This window comes from Scyliorhinus canicula, chromosome 8 (genome assembly GCF_902713615.1).
Source record: "Scyliorhinus canicula chromosome 8, sScyCan1.1, whole genome shotgun sequence".
NCBI classification, from domain to species: Eukaryota; Metazoa; Chordata; class Chondrichthyes; order Carcharhiniformes; family Scyliorhinidae; genus Scyliorhinus; species Scyliorhinus canicula.
Window position 1 is genome coordinate 48,267,209 of NC_052153.1, and position 22,107 is coordinate 48,289,315.

Below are 22,107 nucleotides of genomic sequence, written 5' to 3' on the forward strand. Positions count from 1 at the left end.
CTACAGTATTTAAATCGGCGAGTGAAAACAACAGTGATAAGTTACCATCAAAAGTTTCTTTTCAGAACAACTGACACAATGAGAGGGCACACGATGAAAAAGGGCTAATTAATAATCTTGTTGTAAAAGTACCTTTAGAGATAAGTGGCCATAATATGATGGAAGTTTACAAGTTTGAAAATTAGGTAATTCAATCTGAAGCCAGGGTATCAAATTTGGACAACGGGAATTTTGAAGATATGAGGGGGAAATTGTCTGAGGTGGATTGAATTATGATATTCAGAAAATGGACAGCCTTTAAAGAATTATAGCTTAGTTTACAACAATTATACATTTCTTCAAGGCACAGAACCCCAAAACGTCAGCCAACCGTAGCTAACAAAAGAAGTTAACGATTGTACGAGATTAAAAGAAAAGGCCTATAAAGTTGCCAGAAGTGGTAATAAAGCTGATGATTTGGAGGATTTTACAAGACAGCAAAGGAGGACCAAGAAATGATAAAGGGAGAGTAAAATATGAATGTAAACTAGCACAAAACATGAAAAATGGGCTGCAAAATCTGCTATAGGTATGTAAAAATGAAATGTTTGACAAAGACAAATGTGGGTTCATTGCAGGTCAAGTCAGGAGAATTTATAGTGGGGAAGTGGCAGAGAAGCTAAATGATTAATTTGTGTCTGTTTTCAGAAATACAAAAAATCTCCCAGAATTAGAGATTCAAGGGATTATCGAGAATCAGGGATTGAGGGAAATTAGACAGAAGGTTAAATTGGAAAAATTAATGGGATTGATGGTTGATAAGTCCTGGGACCTGAAATTCTACATCCTAGAGTATTCAAAGAGGTAGCTGTGGAAATAGTTGATGCATTGGTAATAATTTTGCAAAATTCTGTAGATTTCTTGGTTTATACTATCCCCCACTTTGGAAGTTTTGGTCGAGGGCCAGTAAATTAGTCCTACAAAGGAGTTTTTAATCTTCTTCCACCCAGATCGAGTCAACATTTTGGCCCTTAATGCCAATATCATTTCTTAATACATCCTTGATACCATCTTTAACCAATAAAGCAACTCCCCCTGATCCATCCTGTCTATCCTTTTGGAATACTGAGTACCCTTGGACATTCAACTCCCAGTTCTGGTCCTCCTGCAACCATGTTTCAGTAATCCTCACCAAATCATACCCATTTGTCTCCATTTGTGCTGTCAGCTCATTGGCCTTATTCCGAAAATTAGTGAACATGCCCGAAATTCAATCTTGCAGCCCACTGAGCTGAAAGAGGGCCACTCATGCATCCAACTCACTTGCTTAGGTTGCCTATCACTGGCTTTAGGGGATAAATTATAAGAGCACAAGTTCAGAATAAGTTTGCAAAATGGGCATATAATTGGCAAATGATTTTCACCACACGAGTGTAAAATCCTACATAACAAGGCAATTACATATTTACTTGGAAAATAATTCAAATGGCTAGAGAAATACATGTGCACAAACCACTAAAGATCAAGACACATTAATATCATAAAGAAAGCACACCAAACATTAGGGCTCATTTCCAGAGGGATAGAATTGGATCATCGATAAGCTAATGGTATAAAGCCTTAGTCATATCACACTTTGAGTACCGTGTCTACTTCTGGTGGTGTATTGGAAAAGGAATAACTGGAGATAGTAGAAAAGTTATTACAAGGATAACACCAGAACTCTGAGGTTCCCTATAAAGACAGGATGAACACGCTGGTCTTCTTTTCTTGTTGATTAAGGTCATTCAGACCCCTTTGCCTGTGCCGACGTTTTGAAAGAGCTATCCAATTGGTCCCATTCCCTTGCCCTTTTCCAATAGCTCTGCAATCTTTTTCCCTTCAAGAATTTATCCAATTTCCTGTTTTTTGTTTTATTTTTCCAATTAAGAGATAATTTAGTGTGGCCAATCCACCAACCCTGCACATCTTTGGGTTGTGGGGGTGAGACCCATGCAGAATCGAATCCAGGTTCTTGGCGACAGGAGGCAGCCATGCTAACCACTGCGTCACTCCATCCAATTCTCTGTGGAGTTATTATTGAATCTGCTTCCATCATTTCAAGTCATCTCTGGTTCTTTTGTCAATTATCACAAAAGAATGTAAACCAAGTGTATTTAAGTGCAGAAGGTTGAGAGATGATTGAGTCAATGATAAAAGATATTAAAAAGTGTGGTTACAGAGAAACTATTTCCTGATCCAGAACAAAGGGGCATAATCTTAAAATTAGAACTTAGCCATTTATAAGTGAAATCAGAAACCTTTTCACGTGGATATAGTGAAAATCAGCCACACATTTCAGCAAAAACTATAGATGCTAAATCAATTGACATTATCAAGGCAGAAATGGAAATCACTTTATTAGGCAAGGGTATCAAGGGATACAGATCAACAGTAGATAAATATGGTTCAGGTACAGCTATGATCTCAGAATGGAGAACTATGCTTGAAAGGACTTACCCCGTTTCTGTGTTTTAATTAGCTTTACACTATAGAAAAATCAAGAGAAAATCTAGCTCAAGAGCAAAGGTCTTCAACGATTGGCATAAATAAATAATATATTTTGCCTTTGGAAAATAAAATGCATTGAATAACAAATGGCATTTCTTACTAATGCTACACTATTCAAGAAGCAATCCATACCAATTAGACCATAGCAATTAATAATTACTGCTGACTGCGTTACTAAGAATAGGATAATAGCTTCCAAGTTGTTGACACTGGTGTAATTAAAGCAGCAAGATCTATCTTTGGGGAGGGGATATGATGGGAGAAAAGACAGTACAGGAACACAGCAAAGGCATATTGGCAAGATCAAACCCATCTTACCTGTCAGTACAGCTTTTGCTGAAGGATCTGCCAAGTCTTGTGCTGTCTTCCCATCGGTGTTCCGAATATTGGGATCAGCTCCATGCTGCAGAAGAACTGTACATGGAAAACAGAAACAGTAACTCATCTCAGGAACACAAACCCTGCTAACTGGTGAGGTTCTTCTAGGCATGGTGAATGAATTGTAATACATTGCATCAAACTTGCACTGCAGCAAAAGCTTACTGTAGTCAGAGAAACAACTCAAAGAATGATCAATTGGGATATGACCTTGATAATATAAAACATTCATGGACACACTGCATTGTCCGAGTTTTCAGAGGCATTAAGTCCAGCAGTAAATGTACCTGCCAGCATTCATAAAATATTCTGTTTTACTATGTTCAGTCATTAATTCAACCATCCAATATATAACTGTTAACCTAGGTTTATGCAATAACATGGACAGACTAAAATCTGTCCAAAGCTTGCTAGTATATGAAAACAAAATTGGCAAAACATTGGAAAATATAATATCCTTATAGCCTGCAGTCATTTAGTTAAATGGCAACAGGCATAAATATTACAATCATGCAGTGAATGGGCACTTGAACACAAATCTCTATTCAACAACACTCAATTGAGGATTTAACCTCATTCACAATTCATGTATGCCTAATTATAGTATAGGTGATAGTTTTTGGAATGGAGTTTGATTTGAAGAAAATGTTCATAATTTCTATTAAATTCTGCAAACCCAAACGTTACAAATCCCATCAAGTTGGTGAGTCATTTTGGTATTATATTATTTGGCTTTCCCCAACTTGCATTCTACACTATTAAAATGGCAAGTTTGCACAAGTTATTGTAGTTAACCAGTTATCTTGAGGCCAAATTTCACAAATAATACCCAGTACAACTCAGTTTCGATGTGTTTTTACAGTCTAGAAATCTTCATCAAGATCCCCGAGAAGTTTCATTTAGCCCGAAGAGGAAACAAACTTGGGCTTTCTTCATTTAGGCCTTTCAAGAGGAATACCTTTCCAACTATTAATACACAATACTTCCAAGTGAGAATCATACATTATAGAATCTCTGCGTTTGTAATGTATCCCTCTGCCGATGCAATCTACTACCTTAATTTTTTTTAAATCCACATGTAAATACCAAAGTACAAATGTAGAAAATATATCAGCCTTCAAGGTTTTTCTTTATAGACAAGCTAAATGAGTTCAATATGGTCAACAGAGGAGATAGCAGATAGATTTCCAAACAGATGAGCACATTTTAAAATTGACTGCTGCAGAGATAGTACTAACTTCATTGCAGAGCCACTTTGACTATCAAACTCTATTTTAGCTGCAGAAGTACTCAATTTCCATTTATGGTCAATGTCTAAAGTATTGTAACTTTTAAACAGTGTATGCATAACTTTACAATTGTTTTATGTCTCCTTTATAATTATGGTCCACTGCTGAATTTCGTTTTGTTTTATTATACTGTCGTAGGCAACAGACAGACGGTTCATATACACTGCTTTACAAAAGCCATGATCGCACTTATGACCTTACTGATGACCAGTTTTGATGAAAGGTCATATCGACCTGAAACGTTAACTCCATTTCTCTCCACAGGTGCAGCCGGACCTGCTCAGTATTTCCAGCATTTTAGCTTTAATTATATGCTTGTTATGACCTGGAAGTTTTGTTCTTCACATTTCTCACTTCAACTGTCACCTATCGACTACACCTTTCATATTACTTTTGAAAAATTGAAGGAAGTCCAATAACAAAAATAATATGGGCACAGTTAGAAATCTTACAACACCAGGTTAAAATCCAGCAGGTTTGTCTGGAATCACTAGCTTTCAGAGCGCAGCTCCTTCATCAGGTGAGTCACCAGATATTTGTTGTAATACAAGGGCTGAGGCTCCAGCAAACTTACCTCTTAGATCCCTCTACAATTCAGAATGCCCAAATTACCTAACAGCACATTTTTCAGGGCTTGTGGGAGGAAACCAGAGCATCTGGAGGAAACCCACGCAGACACGAGAAGAACGTGCAAACTCCGCATAGACAGTGGCCCAAGCCGGGAATCGAACCTGGGACCCTGGGGTTGTGAAGCCATAGTGCTAACCACTACGCTAACGTGCTGCCCACAAGGAGAAGGTATGAGTGCAGGTTAATGATGAGGTGACTTGCTCCAGAAAATAAAAGGAATCGGACTGTTTTCATTAGAACAGCGACGGTTGGGGCGACCTGATAGAGGTTTACAAGATTGAGAGGTATGGACAGAGTGGATAGGCAGGCATTCTTTCCAAGACTGGAGGGGTCAGTCACTAGGGGGCAGAGGTTTAAGACTCGTGGGGCAATGTTTAAAAGAGATGTGCAAGGCAGGGTTTTTTTTTTTTACACAGAGGGTGGTGAGTGCCTGGAATGCACCGTCAGGGCAGGTTGTGGAAGCAGAAGCATTCAAAAGGCATTTCGATAAATACATGGGTAGGATGGGTTTGGAGGGATACGGCTCTAGGAAGTGCTGAGGGTTTTGGCCAAGTGTAGTATCATGGCCAGTACAGGCTTGGAGGGCCGAATTCCTGTGCTGCATTGTTCTTTGAAGGGACAGAATATGCGAACGTCACATCACACCAAGGAATCAGACAAGAGTGGATAGAACAGACCTAAAGGCTTTGTGTCTGAATGCGCGAAGCTTTTGGAACAAAATTAATGCGTTAACAGTGCAAATAGAGATAAAGGGGTGCGATTTGGTGGTGATTACTATGACATGGTTACAAGGAGACCAGGTCGAGGAGTTGAATATCCAAGGGTACTCAGTGTTTTGGAAGGATAGAAAGTATAAGGAAGTGATGTAGCTTTGCTAGTGGGAAAGGGATCAATGCTGCAGTGAGAAATCAAATAGGCACTGGAGATCAAGATGTGGAATCAACCTGGGTAGAAATAAGAAATAGCAAAGGAAAGAGGTCCCTGGTGAGAGTAATCTATCGGTCCCTAAACATATAGTTCTGCAGTGGGACACAGTATAAACCAGGAAATATTGGGGAATTGTAAGAAAGGTAGGACAATAATCAAGAGTGATTTTATTATTCACATAAACTGGATTAATTACATTGCCAAGGGTAGCCATGAGGGAGAGCTCATTGACTGTATTAAAGATATTTTTTTGGAGCAATACGTTGTGGAGCCAACCAGGGAGCAGGCTATTCTGGATTTGGTAATGTGCAATGAGGAAGGATTGATTAATAACTTCATAGTTAAGGACCATGGGCGGCACAGTAGCACAGTGGCTAGCACTGTTGTTTCACTGTACCAGGATCCCAGGTTCGATTCCCAGCTTGGGTCACTGTCTGGGCAGAGTCTGCACGTTCTCCCCTCTGATATGGAAACAATTCGTGCCTGCATGCAGAAAGACCTGAACAACATTCAGGTTTGGGCTGGTTAAGTAGCAAGTAACAATCATACCACACGCACTGATCTTCTCTCAAAAGAGAATCTAACCATGCCCCCACCCCACCCCTAACATTACCAACGTTGAATCCCCCACCAATAACATTTTGAGGGGGTAGGGGCACGGTGGCATAGTGGTTAGCACTGCTGCCTCGCGGTGCCGAGGTCGCAGGTTCGATCCCGGCCCCGGGTCACAGTCCGTGTGCAGTTTGCACATTCTCCCCGTATCTACGTGGGTCTCACGCCCACAATCCAAAGATGTGCATGGCAGGTGGATTGGCCACGCTAAATTGCCCCTTAATTGGAAAAAAAATGAATTGGGTACTCTAGATTGGAGTTAAAATAACACTGTGGGTTGCCGGTGACCAGAAAGAGAATTGGATCAGCCATATAAATACCGTGCTACAATAGCATGTCAGAGGCTTGAAATTCTGCAGCATGCAACTCATCTCTGGGCTACCCAAAATCGACCAACCATCTACAAGGCATAAATCAAGAATGGAAAAGTCTGCACTTGCCTGGACATTTGCAGCACCAACAACACTCAAGAAACCAGACACCATCCAGGACAAGACAGAACTCTTTACTAGCACCCCATCCAACATTTTAACCGTTCACTATCTCTGTCACTGGCACGCACAGTGTACCATTTGAGAATGCCGGAATGCCTTGCAGCAACTTTTCAAGTCACCATGTGATCTCTACCACCTAGAAGGCCATGGATGGGAGGGGTACGGCAAGCAGGGAGGGGGGGGGGCTGGCGAGCGGGGAGGCCCAGAGAGGGCAGGGAGGCACCCGGCAATCTGGGAACACATTGTGCTCAATGAGGGACAGCTGTACCTGATCACTCATTACATGGGATTATGTGGTTCAAGGCAGTAGCTCACCACCACCTTCTCAATGGCAATTAAGAATATAAACAAATATTGGCTTAGCCTGTGATGCTCAAATGCCGTGAATGAGCAAAACTCTTACTCTATGGCTAATATAATCAAGCTTTGCTTTTTTCCCTCCAAACTGGATGCATGAGAAGGCCTCTTTTATTAGCTTTTCAGTCCATTCAGCATCTATGCTGAATCAATTGCTGCCTGCCATTCATCACGTTGGCCAAGAGTTGGGGAAGGAAAGGACTTTTCAGGCACACAAATATTTTATTAATAGGCATTTAATAAGGATATCACATTCTAAGAAAATTATATGCTTTGATATTTTCAAATTTAAAATGTATGGTAGTTACAATCTCATTTTAAAACGATCCAGTCGCTACAATTCTGTGAAATAATAAGTTGAGTTCAGGTGTTTAAATCAACATGCATTATTAACTTTTTTTTTAAATTTAGAGCACCCAATTCATTTTTTTTCCCACTTAAGGAGCAATTTTAGTGTGGCCAATCCACCTACCCTTCTTGGGTTGTGCAGGTGAAACCCACGCAAACATGGGGAGAATGTGCAAACTCCACACGGACAGTGAACTAGAGCCAGGATCGAACCTGGGAGATCGGTGCTGCGAGGCAGTAATGCTAACCACTGCGCCACTCCGTGCTGCCCTATGCATTATTCACTTTGAACACAAAATGAGTGACAGATCAGACTTTGACAGATCTTTTCATCCAGACAGGATTTTTCTTCATGAGTTCTATACTGAATATCTTGCCATTGCTAAATTTTCACAGAAGTCCTGGATTTACTTTTCCGGATTAAGCTGAGCCCTTTTGAGGGCCTTGAATCAAAAATATGATAAAATCATTCTGAGTTTCGTCACTCTCTCCAGGGTTCTAAGAGCGTTTCTGAAAAACACAAATCCCCTTTTGAATGCGAGGACACAGAATGGAAGGAATGGTCGCAGAGGAGTTTGGAGCAATTCATCTTAAAGATCTAGAAGCAGTAATCAATATTCTGGATGTGCCATCTTTATGTACAGCGTTGATTTTGGTCATATCACATCAGAATTCAAACAAATTGTCCATCTGACAAATCCGTGTGGAGCTAATAAAATTTGACCTACATCGCTCAATGTTAGAGGCAGTCTAACAGGGGTAATGGAAGAGCAGAAATCAGAAAACTTTAATTAAAGATAAATCAGCTAAATCCAGCACAAATGTGTTTTACAATCAAATAATGTAATGGTTCAACTAGCACAAGAATTGCATATTTTTCTTCATGGACCATTTAGTCTAATTGCACTTGTTTGTTGCCCAAAACTTTCAATATTCATTTTCAACCAGCCACTTAGCCCTTTGAAAATAATTTAACGGGCACTGCTTTAACAATTGTGTAGCACAATGTACAACAGAACTATCCTCTGCATAAAGAATTTTTTGTAACCTCATTGTTAATTCACTGTGATTATCTTAAATTTTTGCCTCATCGTTACTATTTCACTGATTGATTGAAACAATTAATCAATATTGGTCTCACCATCACCTTGATAATCTTGAAGACATATCAACCTGGTGCTCCACTTGTTACAGTTAGTCAAATTAAAATGACCCACGTATCCTGGCTATATTTCAATTTGGTTGGCCAATCCTCTATCCTTGCCCTCCTATTACCCTCAAAATCATGAGGTATCTAGTGTAGTAATGTTTTATGTGGCACCTTATTAAATGTTGTTTGGAAATTCAAATTCACATCTAATAGTTTCTTCCTTATCTACCCGACGTATTCCTTCCTCAAAGAATGCTGATAAATTTGTCAAACAGCATTTTCCTTTCATAAACTCATGTTGACTCTGCTTGATTATATTATGTTTTTCTGAATGTCCTGCTGTTACCTCTTTAATAATGAATACCAGCACTTTTCCAATGACAGATATTAGGCTAACTGGCCTATAGTTTCCTGCTTTGTGTCCCTCTTTTCCTGAATAGTGCTTTACATTTACGGTTTACCAATCCACTGAGAATTTACAGGATCTGGGGAATTTGCATCCATCCCCTGCATCCAATTCTCTTAAGACAATATGATGCAGGCCATCAGGTCAGGGGACCTATTGGCTTTTAACCTCAATAGTTTTCCTAGTACTTTTTGTCCAGTGATAAATTCTTCCCTCTCTTTTGCCCCTTGACATTCTCCTATTATTACTGGGATGCTGTTTATGCATGCTCCCTTGAAGGCAGAAACAAAATACTTGTCCAAACCTCTGCCATTTCCTAAAGGATGTATGCTCACTTTAGCTACTCCTTTCCTTCTTAAATACTTGGAAGCTCTCAATGTCTGTTTTTAGATTTCCTACTATTTTACTCCCACATTCTAATTTCTCTTTTTTTAGGCATCCTTTGCCGGTTTCTCAAAATTCCCAATATTCTCGCCTACCACAAATATTTGCAGCATTGTACACCTTTTCTTTCAATTTATTACCATCTTTAACTTCCTTAGTTGGTCATGGAAAGTGCATCCTTCTCGTAAAGTCTATCACAATGAAATATATCTTCTGTTCAGATGTATAAAATATCTCATTTATTATCTGCCATTACTTCTTTACCGTCTTATCTTTTTATCTATTTTCCCAGTAAATTGTAGAGAACCCTGTTTTCATACCTTGGTGATTGTTTTTATTTAAGTTTAAGATTCTAGTTGCGAGTCCACATTTTTCACACTCAAACTAGATGTGAAATGATATGCTATAGTCACTCATGCATAGGGGATCATTTACTTTAAGATCATTAACCCTGTTCGATTACCCATTGGGTTTAAGGTGTCACATTAGGTGAGATCACAGGGGATTGAGGATAGAGTACCAAATTAGATTGAGGATTGTCTGACTTGACAGAAAGCAGACGGTCAAATTAATTAGGTCCTTCTCTGGCTGGCGAACTGTAACTAGGGGGTTGTCGCAGGGTTCAGCCCTCGGACGTCAACTGTTTACAATCTATACTGTATAAATGATCTGCAAGTGGGGCAGCATGGTGGCGCAGTGGGTTAGCCCTGTTGCCTCACGGCGCCGAGGTCCCAGGTTCAATCCCAGCTCTGGGTCACTGTCCGTGTGGAGTTTGCACATTCTCCCCGTGTTTGCGTGGGTTTGGCCCCCACAACCCAAAGATGTGCAAGTAGGTGGATTGGCCAGGCTAAATTGCCCCTTAATTGGAAAAAATGAATTGGGCACTCTAAATTTATTTTAAAATAAATAAATAAATAAATAAATAAATAAATAAATGATCTGCAAGTAGGGACAGAGTGCAACATAGCACAATTTGAGGATGATAGTGAACAACCGCGCAACCTCAAACAAACCATTGTTTGCAGCAAACTACCCAGCCTTCAGAACAGAGACCACAACACCACACAACCCTGCCATGGTAATCTCTGCAAGACGTGCCAGATCATCGACATGGATACCACCATTACACGCGAGAACACCACCCACCATGTATGCGGTACATACTCGTGCGACTCGGCCAATGTTGTCTACCTCATACGCTGCAGGGAAGGATGTCCCGAAGCATGGTACATTGGCGACACCATGCAGACGCTGCGACAACGAACGAACGGACAGTGCGTGACAATCACCAGGCAGGAATGTTCCCTTCCAGTCAGGGAACACTTCAGCAGTTAAGGACATTCAGCATCTGATCTGCGGGTAAGCGTTCTCCAAGGCGGCCTTCGGCACACGCGACAACGCAGAATCGCTGAGCAGAAACTTAAAGCCAAGTTCCACACACATGAGTGCGGCCTCAACCGGGTCCTGGGATTCATGTCGCATTACATTCATCCCCCACCATCTGGCCTGGGCTTGCAAAATCCTACCAACTGTCCTGGCTTGAGATAATTCACACCTCTTTAACCTGGGGTTACCTCTATCTCTGCATCTGTAAAGACCTATTTCTCACTGTGGTATTTATTTCAACCTGTCTCACCACTGGATTGACCTCATCATTGTCTTAATATCAAGACTAAGAATCTAAAGGACAACCAACTTTAAATCTGAGGGGCAACCTTTGCTAAATCAGTCTTTACTTACCTTAACAAAACCGGTAATGCAATTTTCAAGGGCCAGATCCGGTGTTGATGGAGCACCAATACAGAAAGTGCTGCCTAATATCGGGAACAGTGTTTGGATGGGACATAGGCCTAGACAAAATGCTGTTTACTTAAAAATAAGTTTTATAGCACAAAAACCATCCCATTTTGACCATACATTTTTAAGCTATCAATAGGGCAATAGTTTGGTACTTGGGATGCAGTGATGAGAGATTATTTGACATGGGTAACATACACATTGATTAGGCACAGACTTAAGATAATGTCAATTTCTTCATCAATTTAGAGTAATACCTTAAGTGTTAAATGAACAATGTAAATGAAGAACATATATCACTTCTAACACTTCATCAAATGCTTAATACTTCTAATTGTTGTGAAGAATTTCCTTCTCCAGCATTGGTATCTCAAGTAGCTAGAAGTGCACAGGTGCATTTATGTACACTTAGAGCACAGGAAAGGGAATCAGTGGCTAAACAAACCACTGGAAGACAATAAATATCCTTGAAATAATCTCTCTTCTGCGTCAAAGTCATTGATCTTTGTCAGGACAGCATTGGTCATGCTACAAATGGTGTAGTTTATCTTGCTAGAAAATACAGAATTGGCTGTGCAACGGTTCAAGTTCAATTGCAGGCTTTCTACAGTTAGGGCTCGCCAACTCTGGAAGGTAAGTCACCCGAGTTTCATTAGGTACAAGAAATAAAGATCTGAAAACGAATAAATACAATTTCTCTTGGAGATTGGGATTTAAAAGCATAAACACGAGGGCACACTGCTATTCTCATTTTATGTGAATAGCTTCTTTGACCTGGAGTCAACAACACCAGGTTAAAATTAGTATGCATATTTAAACATCATTGAGAGTTGCTTCGCACAGCAGTAAAGCGCAACTGTCATGCACATGTTCTCCTTGCTCTTCATCAATAGGGTTCGAATCAGGTAGAGATTTTTTAATAAACATTTTATTGAGGTATTTATGGTTTTATAACAATAACTGAAGAGAACAATGTACATACAAATATAAACATAGTGCAATGGCCATCTTCCTCCCTCACAGGTCTCACCTTTCTTACACTCTAATCTAAACTAAACCATCCCCTTCTGCTGACGAACGGCTGCCACCTCCAAACGAACCCTAACATTGACCCTCCCAGGGCAAACTTGATTTTTTTTCCAAACAGAGAAAACTAGCCATGTCAGTTAGCCAGGTTTCTGATTTCAGGGGCTTTGAGTCCCTCCATGCCAGTAGTATCCGTCTACGGGCTACCAGGGAGGCAAAGGTCAGAACGTCTGCCTCTTTCTCCTCCTGGATTCCCGGATCTTCCGACATTCCGAAAATCGCCAGCGCTGGACTCGGTGCCACCCTTGTTTTTAACAACTTGGACATGACATCCGCAAACCCCTGTCAGAATCCCCGAAGCTTCAGGCATGCCCAGAACATATGAACATGCTTCGCTGGATCATCAGGTAGAGTTAATGAAGTATGACAATATTCAGTACTGTCAAAACTGGCCAGTCCGAATACACAGGAGCAACTTTCTTCCAGTTTAAGAATGAGTACTGTACAGGTAGTGGAAAAGATAAATAGAAATGCACACTAGAGAGAGAATGTGCTTAAATGCTCACACATTATAACTGCTGCAGTCCCCGCATTCACAGTAAACATAAACTATGTCGATATACTGTAAACAACTAACATCAAATAACTGCTTAAAACATTTAATCTAGTTCTGACATTAGCTATCAGCTTAAACCAGTTAGCACGTTGTTTCTGTAGATTGGTAATCCAAATCTTAAATTGATCTCAAAAATGTGAACAAAATGAAACAGACATGTAAAACTCATCACATCTCAGAAATTACTAATATTTCACATAACAGTGGATTACTTTTGAAATAGGCTGATTGTTCTGCAGACAAACGCAGCATCCAATTTTAATCAGGGCAGCATGGTAGCATAGTGGTTGGCACAATTTCTTCACAGTTCCATGGTCCCAGATTTGATTCCCAGCTTGGGTCACTGTCTGTGCCGAGTCTGCACGTTCTCCCCGTGTGTGCGTGGGTTTCCCCCGGGTGCTCCTGTTTCCTCCCACAGTCCAAAGAAGTGCAGGTTAGGTGGATTGGTCATGCTAAATTGCCCTTAGTGTCAGAATACTTACCAAATTACACCATATAAAGTTCCGGTGAAAAAGCATGTCCAAACCATGGACTCTAACCATTGTCAGTTAGCCTCATGAACCAAATGACATTTGCCAATTGAAATAGGTGCAGATTCCATATTTGGTGCTGCAAAGATCGCCCTCGAGTCACCAAGGCCTTTGGGGTTTGTTGGAACAGATTACCATTATGGGGGAGGGGGGGTGAGATGCTGGAGGATTCAAATGAACTCTAACTGAACTGTAGCCATAGAGTTGTGAAACAAAGCAATTAATCGTAGTATAACTAAATTGGTAAGTGTAATGTGGTTAAAATCAATTGTTGACCAGTGTGATTAATATGTTAATTACAATCATGAGAGCTGGAATGTGAACATTAATTCTGACAGGGTTAAAATCAATGATTTCACTGCAGTGTGAATTGTTGAATGCAGTAAAAGCAAAACAGTAACTCAAGTGAAAATGTTCCTCACCGCAGCAAGCGGAGTGTCAAAGACCAGCCAAATTCCTTACCCAGCTCTTTACCAAAGGATTAGTAAGTAACCTCTTCCTCAAACTCATCTGGTTTAATAGTGCATTGGAAGAAAAATCAAGCCACATTGACAACAATGGAGCAAGTGTGAGAAATTTAAATTTGTGTAAACCTTTGTTAGCAAAAATTGCAAAAGCAGGCAGTGGATAAGAAAAGTTAAATGTCAGCATGCAACACAAATAACTGCCATGCAAGGGCCAAATTCCTAATAAAAGGAACCAGATGCTGTCAAGTTGTATCAAGGTCTACAAATATTTTCATGTTTAAAGTATCTGCATTCTTTCCAAGATAATTATGTCTGGCTTTAAAGGCAGACTTGGAACGGACACCAAAATGATAGAAACCACATCAAAAATGTCAAAAGTCTGAATTTCCTGGTAGCATACCCTCCCCACTCCCTTAGCAAAAAACCCAGTGTCTACAGCACTTCTATCCCCCTTCATAGATTTGAGACACAGCAAACTGCATGCTTTCATTTTTTCCCCTATGTATTACAAATTGAGAATGCTATGTAAGATAGCAGCTTAATTCATGCCAAGTTAATTGCCTGTTTTTACTTGTCTAACCAGCATTGATTTAGTCTTATTAACATTTTTGTGACCTTTCTGGTCAGCCATTGCTTAATTTCCAAAATAGCACAATATATTTTGAGCCGAGTTTCAAAGAGCTCCGTTGAGCTTCTTTACCTCTTCCAAATCTATCTTTGAAATGTCAATCAAAATGCCTTGCCCTTCCTGCTATTCAGTCACTTTCAAAACATCTTAATGGGAATATTTTCTGTCTCTATTCACGGTTCATCTTGGACCATTTTCAAATCATGGTATAAATTACTTACCAATGCAGACATCAATCTTTCCTTTGATCGCTGCCTCATGCAAGGGTGTATAATTCCAGTTGTCTCGAGCGTTTGAATCTGCTCCGTGACACAGCAGCAAACTGACAACTTCCGCGTGCCCAAACGAACAAGCATTGTGTAGTGGGATCAGGCCGCCATCATCACGCGCGTGAACATTTGCACCATTTTGTAACAGATGTTCTACAACATCCTTCCTGCCAAATCCTGCAACAAGATGTAAAATTCAGTGGTTGAATTACCCACAAACTACAATCACACAACTGTCAACTAATTCAGGAATATTCAATCAAAAGGAATTCAGTTATCAACGCTACAGTGTTTAACCCTTAGATTAAAAGGGTGCATTGGAAACAAATCAGCAATATTCTTTTCAATGCAAGAACTTTCAGCAAATGTATACAGATTATAAATAATTCAAGGGAGGTATAAAATCAAAACAATTACATTATAACAAACCGAGGTGACAGTCCCAAACTGTTTGGACTTCGCAGAAAAAAAGGAAGTCAGATTTCAAATTTGAGGGCCAACGTGAAGTATGAGCATCAGTGTATTTTGCAGTACATTTCCTTGATACTTAGCATTACAGAGCAAAACTAGATAGCATCGTCACCCTATACATATTTGATCACACAAAACAAAGATCACACAAAACTTCCTTTACAGAGATTAAGGCAATTATAAAAGCAGTCCAGTTATAATGTAGCATGAGGTAATATAAACTATATTCTGCTCTTCCCCATCATCAAAGTTACTACAAATTCTAGACATAAATGAATTTTATATCAAAAGCATATTTCAACTTTCAGCATTAATTACAAATTATGAGAAACAATGGAAACAGCCCAATGCAGGCACCGTGTGTCTGGCACAACTATTGGAAATTGTAATGTGGAGCACCAAGAAATCAAAATCCACAAGTTTTCATGGTTTACTGCCACTAATTGGGGAAAAAATATTTTCTTAAAGAAGGAAATATGATTTAGAATGAACTCAGGAAATATGCATTTGGTGGAATACAGAGGGAAGGAAACAGCAAACAGGCAGCCTCTTTAAAGTTGTAAAAAATGTGTAACCATTGTAGGAATAATCACTACTTTTAAACAATTTCCCTCGCTAGATTCTCATATTATACTCAGTTTGCTTACTAAATTCTCTCAGTTTCCATTTGCTTTCACAAAAGGCTGCAAGCAAATAGCACTAATGATGTCAACTTCTGCCTTTAGGTCATGTTGCAGCACAACCCATGACAAAACATATTCATCATGCTCATCAAATGTGTTCCAAATAAACAACTACTGCTGTTCAAGATTCAAACTTACCCAGTTTGAAACAACAAACCAAATGTACGAATCAAAGATTTTTTTCAAAATTTTGCACTTTGGGTCAATTTACCATGAAAGCCAGTATTTGTTTTCCTGTGAATATTATTTTGTGAAGAGGTCAAACTCTCAAAGCTCGACTGATGGCAGATCCAACAATATTTGACTGTTGTGCAAATAAACACCAAATACATCTTTTAATGGGGGGAAAAGTGTGAACACAATGCATTTTGCAAGTATAGCTGCTTCAGCTTATGATTCGTATCAATATTTCCAGGACATTCTACAAAATCCTGACTTTTTAAAATAAGGCAATTAGTTACTTGATAAAAATGTGGATTTTGTATTAGTGACTTTAATAGAAATTAACTATAAAACTAATTACAGAAATTGCCTGAAATAACACAAGAAATAGGAGAGGCCATTTGGCCCACTGAGCTACCTGAACATCTCTGAACTCTCGTCAATTAAAAGTGTCTCGAACTCAGTCTTGAATACATTCAATGACCCAGCCTCCACTGCTATCTTGGATTGATAGAGAGAAGAAATTCCTCCACATCTCTGGAGACTCCTTATTCTGAAACAGTGCCCCATGTTTCCAGCAAATCCTACAAGGGCAAACATGCTCTTATCTACCTTGTCAAGCCCCCTCAGCATCTGGTGCGCTTCAGTACGAACATCTCTCATTCCTTTAAACTCCAATGATTATAGGCTCAAACCTGTTTCATCCTTCCTCATAAGACAACCCCGGCAATGCAGGAATCAGCCTCGGGAACCTTCTCCGGACTGCTTCCAATGCAAGTATATCCTTTCTCAAATCAAATCAACATTTTGATAATACTATGAGTTATCTACAAACTGGTGATTTTTAAAAAAATGTGACTTGTCAAAACAGTATTATGAAATTAGATAGCAATTGCTATTTTTCACATCCTGTATAATTAATTGATGCAGCTAGGAATATTGGAACATGGCAGACAGGAGGCATGTTGAGTGCAAAAGCTAAAAGACATGGAAATTTCTACTGCAGTTATCAGTGACAAACATCCTCACCAATCTGAGGTTATGTCACATCGTCATGCTTTTTGTGGGATGCAATAAAACATCTAAAATTGCAATTTTTCTCAGCACTGTAAAGGTAGCTGGATTATCCAACATGTAAAATGTACATCATCTTACACTCTTGACACACTCGGGATCAAGCCAAGATTGGCAATAAAGAGGGAAATTGTCCTTTTTAACATGGCAAGACTCATATAAAGGCATCTGTCCCTTTCTTTGACAGTTTGATAGATACAAGGACTAACATAGTATATCATGAAGCTGAAGAATTCACGTTATTTCTCCAAGAGGAGCTGATCGGTGAGGCATTGATAATTGAGGACGTTTCCATCGGAGGATGAAGACCAATTTACACCCGGGTCAAGATTCAAGGAGTGGGTTTCTCGGTCTAGCACGCACACCTGCAGAAAGATGGACATGAATAATTGCTGACCCAAGGAAGCTTACAAACATATCCTTTCTCTTGTGCCAAATAACAGCTATACACATGGCATCAAAAGGAACTGTTTGGGCTAGTTCACAAAATGAATCTAAATTTAATGGAATAGCCTGTCGAACTATACATGCACCGCACTTTAAAAAAGATGAGGGCAGCACGGTGGCCTAGTGGTTAGCACAACCGCCTCACGGCGCTGAGGTCCCAGGTTCGATCCCGGCTCTGGGTCACTGTCCGTGTGGAGTTTGCACATTCTCCCCGTGTCTGCGTGGGTTACGCCCCCACAACCCAAAAATGTGCAGAGTAGGTTGATTGGCCACGCTAAATTGCCCCTTAATTGGAAAAAATAATTGGCTAATCTAAATTTTAAAAAAAGGAGGAGGATTCAGGGCAGCACGGTGCGCAGTGGGTTAGCACTGCGGCACAGAGTTTGCACATTCTCGCCGTGACTGCATGGGTTTCGCCCCCACAACCCAAAAAGATGTGCAAGCTAGGTGGATTGGCCACGCTAACTTGCCCCTTAATTGGAAAAAAATGAATTGAGTACTCTAAATTTAAAAAGAAAAGATGAGGATTCACATTCTCCTCGTGTCTGTGTGGGCCTCACCCCCACAACCCAAAGATGTGCAGAGTAGATGGATTGGCCACGCTAAATTGAATCTTAATTGGAAATAAAGAATTGGCTACTCTAAATTTTTTTTTTTTAAAGATGAGGGTTCTTGATGAGTTTAAACAGGGATGAGGAAAATTAGCTACAAAGTTAAGTAAATTGGAGAAGCTGGGATTGACCTCCTTGAAGCAAAGAGTGCTGAGGAGATATCTGGCAGATGGCAGGTAGACAAAGAAAAGTTGTTCCCATTAGCTGACAATACAAGGTATAGAAGACACAGGTTCAGGGATCTGGGCAAAACGTGCATGGGGTCTACGAGGAAGAACTTTTTTGATGTAGTCAACTTATAATGATCTGGAACACACTTCCTATGAGGGTGGTGGAAGCAGAGACGATCAATGATTTCAAAAGGAAATTGTTCAGACACTAGAGAGAAATAAGATGACTGATTGTTCTACAGAGAATCACAGGAGCTCAATGGGTTGAATGGCTTCCTTCTGCACCATAGATGACTCTCTTACTCTGTCTCCAACAGACTGTATCTCATTAATTCATTTCATGTCCATTTGTGGGTATCAGTCTCCTGTTTTATTTACCATCTCCTTAGTCACTCAGAATTCAACACAATCTTTTTCTTTTCCCATGGCTGGCTGATCCATCATATTTTACTTGCATTTCTTTGTTTCTTATTTGGTACATCTCTTTTTTCTCTTCATCACATGTGTACAGAGACCTCTCGTATCTATTCACCCACTACTTCTCTGCTATTTGCAAATTTCTTTGTCCTTTGTATTTTATACAGGACCGCATTGATATTTTACATTAGTTGTTTTCGACTAAACATTAACATTGGTTCGGGAGCATTGGCCATGCTATATTGCCTCTTAAGTGTGCAAAGATGTGTAGGTTAGGTAAAGGGGCTGTGGGGATGGGCAGGGGAGTGGGCCTGGATGGGGTGCTCTTTTGGTGCAGACTTGAAGGGCCGAATGGCCTCTTTCTGCATTGTAGGGATTCTTTGTTGTATTTCTAATATGAACATCATGTCAAAAACTGGTCTACTAGCTCATTCACTTTCCTTAACCCTTTTTTGCTAACCTTACTAAATTGCTTGCTTTTGTCCCGATGCATGACCAAACATTATAACCTTCCTGCTCAGGGATTCTATGATTCTATTTATTTTAGTTACAGATTAACATGTGTTTCTAGCATTTCCTATTTTTTTTCTCCTTATTTTTCATTAGTACTTGTCAAGGCTTCTATAGTGTAGCCCTCAAGCCTGCACTCATTTTTACAGCTTCAACTAATTTATTTTCTTTTGCAGGTATTCAAATCTTTTAAACTTTTTCATTTTAAATGAAGCACCAATTTTAAACTTTTTCAACATATGTTTACAGAGGATAGACTTCAAAAATGAGATTACCCTCAGATTAATCTTCACATGGTTTCCCCACTTGGGTGCCCTGCTGGTCCTGATTTCTATTGGCAACCAGTTGGATGAAACTAGACAAAACCTTTGCACAGTTCATGGAATTTCCTATTCCCACCTAACATCCTAAAATATGGAGCTTATTTTCTCTCTCAGAAAGATGACATGCTCGTGAATTCTCCTGGGATTTAAACCCAACACCAACTAGCCACACGGTTCAACCAACCAAGTTATCTGACTTTAGATGGTCTTTCAGAATTTGACCATTCTTTTTGAATTTTTTTTTCTATATTGAATGGCTTAATTACAAGGTTTTTACAAACCATTCTCTAACAAGTTATCAGCCCTTTCCAAACTGCCATGGGAAGCCCGCCAGTTCGGATAAAGCATATGCTGCAATCACTGTTAGCTGTCCCTGCGGGAATGATAGCAAGTTCACATGGTCAGCATTTAGTACAATGAGAGAAGTTAAGACCAACAAAATGATCACTCGATTCCAGTGATTAAAGAACGTAAATTCCATTATTTTTAATACATAGGTTAACAAGATATTTACTGACATTAAGAATCGCAATACAATATTCAGTCAGATCTGTCAATAAAACCAGCAGCCTTGTCCATAATAAAGGGCTACTATTCCCTATAATTGGGCAGACTGGCTGACAGTTGCCAAATCCACAATTCACTTTTTGTATGAGTGTCAAAAAATCTAATGGTCTTGGTTACGCTCTCTGCCCTTTAAAATATTTTGGGAATCAGAGGAAAGAGGGAAGACAGAAATATTTATTCCCACGGGAACAAATCCAGTTTTCACAAAATTCTTGAGCAACAGCAGCTAGTTGTTTGTGCCTACAAAGAGATTTATTTTTAGTAACACAATAACATGAGTCACCAGCAAGTGAATCATCAACTCCTGTGGGGCTGTGCCAGTGCCAGAGTCAGCTGCTGCATTGCCTTTGCTGGATAAGCACTAAATCGAGGTGATTCTGCCGAGTTGGTTAAGGAGTAAAACCCTGCTAACTGATAAAAAAACAGATCACACGAGCGGTAGAAAAAAAAATCACAATGACTTGCCAGCTTTGGACAAAGACCAAAGATAATACTTGTGTTTTTTGAGGTTTAAGCTTGCTGCTAGGTCATTTGTATCTTGCTCTATTCCCACAAAACATAATATGTTCGTGGATATCATCAATGGTCCTCTCTCATGTACCTCTTCAAACCTGCCATCATCACCTCTCTCATAAAAAATCCTTCACCCCTCCACCTTTGCAAACAAATACTTTGTCTCCAAACTCCCTTGTCTCTCCAAAGTTCTTGACCATGTTGTCACCTTTCAAATCCATGGGCATTTTCCAAAAAAAGTCTATGTTTGAATTCCACCAACTTGGTTTCCAGCCTGCCATAATACAGAAATAAATAGCAAAATCACACATCATGTGACAATGACAAAGGTAAATCATCCCTGACATCTAACCACCACCTTATCTGGCCAGGATGTTGACTTTCCAGGTACTTCATTACATAAGGAACGAAAGAAGAACCCTACCAAAGTAACAGCGATATTAATGTGATGAGAGTGGACTGCACTTCTTCACTTAACAGTCAACATGAACAGACACTCATGTCAGGCCAGCACATGGCTTGGGCTACGGAACTCCGCCATTACTGGGGCCTTTCTCCCATTCAACAGTTTAGTGTTCAGGGCAGGCAGAAAACCTTTATCCAAATCCACTCATGTATTCCAGGTCTGAAGAAAGCATCCACTGCATCCTCGACTTCTACAACAACAAAATCCACCAGTGATGCCCAACAGACCTCCCCTTATGAGGAAACTGGCAGGTACTATGCAGTCAATAATTGCTGATGAGGCATGAGCAGAACAAAACCCGCTCAGATTATGCACACCCGCAGCAAAGCAAAAGGATGATGAAGAGGGAAAGCCAAGGTCAGAAAAAACATTTAAAACGGCAGAATTCCATAGTCAAAAAGACTGAATTCTGCCAAAATTTCTCATCCTTCAATGTAAGCATTTTCATCCTTGTTTAATCAACTCTCCAGGGCCTCACCCCACCCTATGTCTGTAATCTCCTCCAGCACTAATACACTGCAAGGTACACCCTCGGCTTCATGCCAATGCTCTAGGTTCTAGAATTCCCTTCCCAAACCTCTCCACTTCTCATGACTCTTATTTCTCTCCTGTAAACCTACCTATTGACAATACTTTTAGTCAACTTCTCACGTCTCATTATCTGGCTCAGTGTCAAATGTTGTTGGACAATGCCCTGGGGAGCACCCAGGGGTGTTTTCCTATGTTAAAAAGTTATACAAGTTACTGACATTGATAATAAAGATGAGATATTTTGGGTTCATTATTATGAAGAGTCTCTAATATGGTAACAAAATAGTGCCCACAAATATTGGACTTAAAACATATGCAGTATTCA

The 22,107-nt window shown here is 39.8% G+C and overlaps 1 protein-coding gene across 3 annotated transcripts in view; it reads right to left on the minus strand.

The window, feature by feature from the left end:
* The window catches only part of tnksa (tankyrase, TRF1-interacting ankyrin-related ADP-ribose polymerase a), a 181,252-nt gene that overhangs the window by 141,643 nt on the left and 17,502 nt on the right, over nt 1-22,107 (minus strand). For all 3 annotated transcript variants that reach the window (XR_005461565.1, XM_038804500.1, XM_038804499.1), the window contains exons 2-3: nt 14,790-15,014; nt 2,848-2,943 (exon numbers count right to left, since the gene is read on the minus strand). Coding sequence is in view for 2 of the 3 variants with exons in the window: in XM_038804500.1 (XP_038660428.1) it covers nt 2,848-2,943; nt 14,790-15,014 (321 nt within the window). In the remaining variant the exon portion in view is untranslated. The remainder of the gene's footprint in view (nt 1-2,847; nt 2,944-14,789; nt 15,015-22,107) is intronic.